This window comes from Suricata suricatta, chromosome 3 (assembly GCF_006229205.1).
Source record: "Suricata suricatta isolate VVHF042 chromosome 3, meerkat_22Aug2017_6uvM2_HiC, whole genome shotgun sequence".
Taxonomy (NCBI): domain Eukaryota; kingdom Metazoa; phylum Chordata; class Mammalia; order Carnivora; family Herpestidae; genus Suricata; species Suricata suricatta.
In genome coordinates this window covers 114806362-114814476 of record NC_043702.1, presented here as the reverse complement: position 1 = coordinate 114814476, position 8115 = coordinate 114806362, and the positions used below count along the sequence as shown (strand labels likewise).

Below are 8115 nucleotides of genomic sequence, written 5' to 3'. Positions count from 1 at the left end.
GTGAGGCAAACTTGACTGTCTTATTTTCAGAACCTGCCACGGCCCCCACCTTCAGCTCCGAGGCCCTGACCGGTCAGCAGCCGCCAGCAGGGAGGCCAGACCCCCCAGGCAGCAAAGAGATCCCGAGTCCCTGAAAGCTCCTGATGGTTAGTGTGTTTTAGCAACAAAGTATTTTTTTTAAGTAAGACATATCCATTTTTTTAAGACATAATGCTACTGCACACTTAGGAGATAAACATAACCTTTATTTGCACTGGGAAACCAAAAAACTTATTTGATTCATGTGTTGTAGTCTTTGCTTTATTGTGGTGGTCTGAAACCCAACCCGCAGTATCTGCAAGGTATGCCTGTATATATGTTTTTCTCTTCAATAAAAGAATTGTATTTTCTGGTTTCTTTATGCTACATATATATACACGTACTAGCACCTGAAACCCACAGCTTCACACACACAATGTTATAGGAGTTGTGAGACTCCACACTGGTCCAAAAGTCTGAAACCAACTGCTTAGTTAAAACATTGTAACCTTAGAAAAAACAATACTGGGGCACCTGGATGGCTCAGTCAGTTGAGCATCTGGCTTCGGCTCAGGTCATGAACTCCAGCTTTGAGCTCTGCGCTGACAGCTCAGCTTCAGATTCTGTGTGTGTGTGTCTCTCTCTCTCTCTCTCTCTCTCTCTCTCTCTCTCTCTGCCCCTCCCCTGTGCATGTTCTGTTTCTCTGTCTCAATAATAAACGTAAAGAAAATGTTTTTAAAAGGAAAAAAACCATACTTAATACTATAATGAATTCTAACATTGTTAAGTCCTTGATCTTTTCCTCTTAAATATCACAAAGTAATGGATCAAACTGTTTCAGATAAATACTTTGCAACATGTTAACAATCATAGTCACTAACACTACAAAAGATGAAGTGAGAATTTCTCTATTTATGGTGAATGTTTTTTTTTTTAAGACAGAGAGAAAGCACAAGTGGGGGAAAGGAGGGGAGAGAGACAGACAGACAGAGAATCCTAAACAGGCTCCATGCTCAGCACAGAGCCCAACGCAGGGCTCAATCCCATAACCCCAGGATCATGATCTGAGCCGAAACCAAGAGTCAGACATGCAACCAACTGAGACACTCTATGCCCTGAAAAGCAAGTTTCATTGGAGAAAAAAAAGGTGATAAATAGTCTTCTAAGTAATTTCAAGGACTGTAAGAGTTGATAGCACTGGTTCATTATTTTAAATCTAATTTCACTCTACTCTACAGGATGCTTCTCCTAGGTGTAACTGTCCAGTGGCACCACTCTTGTGCTTGTCTACCATGATCAAGTTGATCTCTCAGTTCACGAGACTATTACACAGAAGATAATTAAAAGTCCACACCTCTAAGTAAAATACAATTTACTCAAATTATGATTCCCCTCAAACCACAAAGTATCCAAAGTTTCCCAAAATTATCTCCTTCTAACCCTGATACAAGAAACACCATGACCTCGCAGTAAAAGAGCATTTCTCAAAGGGTGCTCCACAGGACACTCGTTGCCACACATCATCCAGATATTGTTAAAAAAAAAAAAAAAAAAAAGATGTCGGGCAGCGCCTGAGTGGCTCAGTCGGCTGAACGTCCAACTTCGGCTCAGGTCATGATCTCTGGTTTGTGAGGGCAAACCCCGCATTAGGCTCTGTGCTGGCAGTGCAGAGCCTGGAGCCTGATTCGAAATCTGTGTCCCTGTGTCTCTCCACCCCTCCCCCACTTATGGTCCTTCTCTCAAAAATACATAAAACATTTTTTAAAAATTCTTAAAAGAGGATTCTCATCATACAAACTGTATAAATTCTAGGGTGACTGGCACTATTTCTGATGTTTAATTCTGTTTAAAATCATTTCCCAAATTTATTTAGTCATGTACACACCTCCTTCCCCTCTCCCTCCACAAAGCACCTATTATTATCGTCTGGATTTCGAGAGCACATTTTGAAAGTAGGGACAGGGCCAGACTGAAGAAGCCCTAATTCCAAAGCTGAAGAAAACAGTTCCTATGAGGAGAGCACATTTTGAAAGTAGGGACAGGGCCAGACTGAAGAAGCCCTAATTCCAAAGCTGAAGAAAACAGTTCCTATGAGGAAGAACAAAGGGGCAAGCTGGGAAAGTGGGGGGCCAGGTCTTCACACCTCCTCTTACCACAAGAGCTAACCTGCTGCTTTCCTTGAGCAGCAGATAAAGGAGCACTAGGAGGCAAGGCAGGGGGTTAGCCATTCCCATAGACTAAGTGGAAAAAGGAAGTGGACACTAGAAAGTTCAGAGCAGCTAGACCACAAGAGCTACCTGGGGTCCTGATCACCATCCGTGGGGAAGAGAAATCCTCTCATCTACAAAGGAGTTGTGTATGCACTGACCAAAAAAAGATGGGACATATATCCGGAATGACCTCTACATGCAGTGTGGGTCACTCAAAAACACAGCTCTTTATGGAAAGAACTTCTGGGCTGCTTAACATACAAAGCAGCTGGGCAATTCTTGGCCATGGCTTCAGAAAACCTGAAGGCACTCCCACTGGTAGTTTCATAACAAGAGATCAGAAAATCCGTGGAACTGGCAAACCCTTCTCACTTGCATCTGCTCTAGAGTTCATCGGGAGTAATGGGAAGATAGAACCAAAAGTAACACCAGTGTCTACAGGCTATATGGCTATCCATCCTGTTGGCCAGACTTACACAACTCTAACAGTGAGCCAACATCCAAGAGCCCAAAGTCAGAAAAGTAAAAATGTCAAAGGAAAAGGAAATGAACCGTCAAAGACTCTAAAACAATACAAAGGGGTAGAGTCAAGTTCATTCACTAAGTTCTGGTAAATTAAAAATACCCATTCACAGCTCAGACTTAGGTAGCAACCCAGGAAAGCACTAAATATCTGAGCTCATGTACTCATTTGTCCTTTCTCCCATTCTCTATCCCTCCTTCCTAGTTCCTTTCCCCTTTCTAAACTCCTCTCCATTTAAGTCTGCAGTCTGTCCCTTTTTTTTATCATGTGCACTTTTCTTTCTAGGAAAAAATAAAGGAACGAGAACTGAGAGATCAACTATAATCTTTGTGCTGTTAAACAGTCAACATATATTAGCTTCAATCTACACTAGAGTTTCAAACTCTCTTGATCCCAATCTACAGTAGAAATACAGGAAAACACAAGAGTTTTACATGAAGATACTTATTCTTTCTAAACATGATGTACTTGAAATTCTCTATTCTGGTTTAATTTCCTAAATTGTTATTGGACTCAGTAAGTTGATTTTAAAAGCTATCAGAACAATAGGATGAAACACAATGAGCTACAAACACTACAGACTGGCACTAAGTGTACCAAAAGAGAAAAGGTTTCAAAGAAATTAACTGCCAAACTGAAGTGGAGTATAACAAAATACTGATTTGTACCAAGTTCAGTTCCTTTACCCTAAAATAGCCTGGGCTTACTCTGTACTATTAATCAACTCCCAGGAATTAGGAAACATTTCACAAAATTGCCAACATTATACGATTTGTTTTTACACTGCTATGCTAAGGTATGCCTTATATTTCCATAGAAAAAGAAAATTCCTAAAATTCTTAAAGTGTTAATCCTAACATCCCCATTCTCACTCACAAAGCAATATATATCTTTAAAAAGGAGACACAATACTGTATGATTTCACTCATATATGGAATTTAAGAAAATAAATGAACAAAGTCAAACACAAAGAAATAAACAGTCTGATAAACACAGAACAAACTGGTGGTTCCCAGAGGGGAGATGGAGTGAAACAGAAAAAGGACGTAAGGGGAATTTACCCTGAGCACTGAGTAATGTACGGAATTGTTGAATCATTGTAATTCACACCTGAAACTAATATAACAGTGTATGTTAATTACACTTCTATTTAAAAAAGAAACCAAAAAGAGAGAAAAATAATAGACCCCACCTACTGTAGCAGCACTGTTAGATCAAAAAAAAGTATCCTTATTATCGTTCTTAAAATAAGACTAAATTACTGGCTAGTATAAAGGAAACAAAGGCCCAACCTATATTTCTGATGACATTTGTGATAATCCTGAGAACTTTATTTAAATAAAGTAAACTTAATCAACTGTAGCACATGAACATGTTGATAGTTTGGTGTGACAAATTCTAGTAACCTACAGCTGGTAAGCAGCAACAGCTGAAGTGAAGAACAAAGTATCCCAGAAAAGATTCAGATCCTTCTAACCAAGCCCTCGTTACCTCACTTAATTGAAACGATGTGACTAGGCTTTAAACCTACCCCAATGAAAGGAAACGTTAAACCCCAGGACTTGGTGAAATGCTCTAGTAACAAGTTTATTATTGATTATTTACATGTATGCATATTCTAAATAACATATAAAATTATTATTAAGGGTAACTTAAACAAGATTACAAAGTACAAGATTCAGAAAGCATCAAAGAAGTTATCCACACACAGCCTTGCGTGCTTTTGTACTAACATTATCTTACATCTATGTTTTAGGTAAGCTGGTAAAGAATTCCATAAAATTCCAATTTCCCATTTCAAAGGAGAGGTAGCCTATTCAAAAACAATGCACTCATGTTGTCACTGATAGCAAATTAGTTTATAAAATAAACGTTACTTTTACTTCTACAATTCTGTAAATTATTCTAGAGTTATACTACTGACATCAAAGCTATCATTTTATAAACAAACACACAAACCTCTATCACTTCAACAGTTGAAAACCAAGGACACAAAACAAGTGCTTCTAATCTTACTGGATATAATTGGAAAATATATCATTAAATTTAAGCAGTATATATAGCCTTAAGGCACTCTTGTCCTCTTGCTCTATTGCTCCTGGGCTTAATTCCCTCTTCCTCTCTGGAACTCTACTCATTTCCTCCCTCAAGACAACAGCAAAAACAAGGAATGCTGTCCCTCCCTACCTCACCTGCAAAAAGAGTACCTGAATGAATGGTCAGTTTTCCTGTCATGATACTGTAATGAACAAAACATTAACTGTACCGATAATAAAAGTGAAACAGACCACAACTCACAACTAAGAGTAAACTGAAATTGATTTCCATCAATGCAAGGAAGATGGAATCTTGGCTGACTCCATTTTTCAAAGTAGCCTATCATCAGCATAAGAATAAGGCATAAGTAGATGACGCGTTGATCCATGTAAACAGCCAAACACGCATATACCCAGCATGCAATGCAGACTATTTAACTGCTACTGCTCTACTGTTGCAAATATTGGGTCTTTTAAAAACCAAACTAAAAACTGTACCATTTAATGCAAATCATAATTTTCATATTTAAGTCCAACAAACAATCCCTATAAAAAAATTCCAATACAGACCAAAAAAGTAGTGTCTAAGAAATTATATGGAGGTTATTTCACTATCTGGCAAGTTCCTTGATTCATTTTTTTAATATAATGTTAGGTAATAAGAATAAAATAGGGCATTTCTCCAAAAGGTAATCCTCAATTGAGACCCAAGAGCTGATCTACATCAATACTTAAATGGAGAGAACAGACTGGCATTATCATAAATTCTCAAATAACTTAAAAATAGCATTACTATTCAAGATACATCTCCAGACAGCTTTTCCAATTCTTAACTTTTTCTTAGTCCTTACCCAACTTCTCTGGTTGAGAATTCCTACCTTCAAGACCTCATTATCTACCTTAAAAATGCCTGAACAGACACTGCCTGGCCCCACCGCATACAAAAGCAGCCCCTGAAAATTCTAGTCTCTTTTTTTCAATTACTGAGAAAAACAGTATGAATTGACATGAGACTGTACATTTTTGTCATGTCATGTCAGACTTCTAAAAAAGACGAAATATGAAAGATACCACTAAAACTTAACCAACTTAAAATTGTGCAAAATCCCTGGCTTGAAATTGCTTAAAATACATTAATAAAAATGTGGTTGGCCAAATACTTATTTGATTTTTGGCTTGCTTGGGTTAAATTAAATATGCAGAAGCAAGTGTTTTTTTAAATAAAGATATAAAAAACAAAGGTCGAGAAAACATACTTAGTGGAAAATATATATTCTGGCCAAACAGCAAATATCTTCTTGCATAAAACTACGAGGTAAACTCTTAATAACCAAAAGACAATTCAGGATATGACTTTCTCTTTTATCATAATCTTAAACTTATATTTATTACTGATGCACAGAGATCTCCCACCATTTCATAGATGAGAAAGAACAGCTATTAAATGACAATCATGATCGTTGACAAGAGTGTCGCTATGGAACCGTAATCCAAGAATGGAAACTCTAGAAGCACCTAACCCGTTTCTTTGAATTTTCAAAAGAAACACTAAGAAAAGTCTCTACATTTATGAAATATGGAACGGAAAACTACATATGCATTATAAAATATTTTACCCTATGCGTAAAAATAAAAAGCTACAAAACCAGCACCATAGTCAATCAAAATGGTCCCATGCTTAGGAGAAAAGAAGGTTTCTAATTCTTACATCCCCAAAATGAGCCTAGTAGTTTGTAAAACTCATCCCATTCACATTTATAAACACACACACACACACACACACACACACACACACACACACGTACGTTTTCAACACCTCATGCCCCGAAGCTGCTAGAAAACTTCTGATCCTGGCCAACCTGAATAAAATTATGACGGATAGGCCACCATACGGCCTAGGAGAGATTTACCTGACAAACTAATTTTTAATCAATTTCAAACCAAACTCAATCAATCCACTAAGTGGTCACCACCTGACATGCACTTCGAGAAAATAATGCTCTGCTTGGGAAGGCATTTTAGGGTAAACACCCGCCAATAGGCGAAAATTATTACTATCCCACAGGTACGACCCACTTCCCAAGCCAACACCCCTCAGTGCAGGTGTGGGTGGCGAGGAGTTTCACTCTCCCACCAGCTAGCCGCGGGGGGGGGGGGGGGGTCGATGTGCGCACACGTGACACGCGGAGCAGAACTCGGGCCAAGCCCCCAAGCTTGAAGGTCACACGGAACGTCCGCGCTCCTCGCTCATCCATTCAGCTACAGTAGGTCTTTCGAATCCTATCTCTAGTTTGGGGAACGAAGACCAACGTCTAACCGGTTCAGACCTGAATTAAATTTATACTTCGTCTAACCCTCGAGTGGGAGCTATTCCCAAACACTCCCCACCAAGTACTATCACAAAATGTTTTAACTATTATGTCATGCTGTCTTCCAAACATGACAATTTCGGGAAGGTCCAAGTTTAGAAGTTTCCTCCGCTAAGCGCCATATGGAGATGAAATAAAACCCACGGACAGCCACCTTCAAGTTCCCGTGGCCCGAAGATTATTTCCATATCCCCGCCCATTTCAAGAAGGATTTCCAGAGTCTGGGAAGGAATGCGTCCCCAACAAATACCTTCCAACTGAATGTGTTATTCCGCCATGCGTTGGGCCTCCCTGAGCAATAAACCACTTTGCTCATCACAGAATTATTCAAAAATCTCTTGCTGACCTAGAAAAGGAAGTCGGTCCTCCCCAACGCCTCATTAAATCAAGGCAATAAGAAGGGAGCACGGTTTTTACTCTTGGGACAACATCCACCAAAAACTATTAAAAAAAAAAAAACTTGAATCAGCGGGATCTGTTCCCTTGCTGCACATCTACTTAAATACACGTTCTGGGCGTTTAACATACATGTTATACAGCCGACCCATGTCCAGCTACGTCCGGATCGCCGAGCCCCACCGCTCACTCGGGGGAACTCGCCGCAGCAATCAAACCACCAATGCCCAACGAAAGAGGAGCGGAGGCACACGGGCACACTCACCCCACTCCAGGTATTCGAGAATGTTCTTCTCCCTTCGAAGGGGAGAGTTGTTGCACTCATCGTACAGGCAGATGAGGATGTCCAGCAGCGTCTCGACGCTGAAGCACTGGCCGTTGGTCTGCGCGGGCCCGTCCAGGATGAACTGCTCCAGCTGCCGCAGGCGCACCTCTCCAGACATGTTTGCGCCCACGTCCGCCGCGCCTCCCCTCGGTCACTGGCGCGCTGGGCGCGCGGCGGCCCCGGGCCGGAGTTCGGCAACCCGAGGGTCTAGTCCCTCGCGCAGCTGTCAGGCCGGGCC

General features: G+C 40.4%; 1 protein-coding gene across 12 annotated transcripts in view; it reads right to left on the bottom strand.

Moving 5' to 3' along the window:
- The window catches only part of CDC42BPA (CDC42 binding protein kinase alpha), a 293765-nt gene extending 285663 nt beyond the window's left edge, over positions 1-8102 (bottom strand). For all 12 annotated transcript variants that reach the window (XM_029934874.1, XM_029934879.1, XM_029934875.1 and 9 more), the window contains exon 1: positions 7818-8102. In XM_029934874.1, the coding sequence (XP_029790734.1) occupies positions 7818-7995 (178 nt within the window). In that variant the 5' untranslated portion in view covers positions 7996-8102. The remainder of the gene's footprint in view (positions 1-7817) is intronic.
- Between the last annotated feature and the right edge of the window lie 13 nt (positions 8103-8115).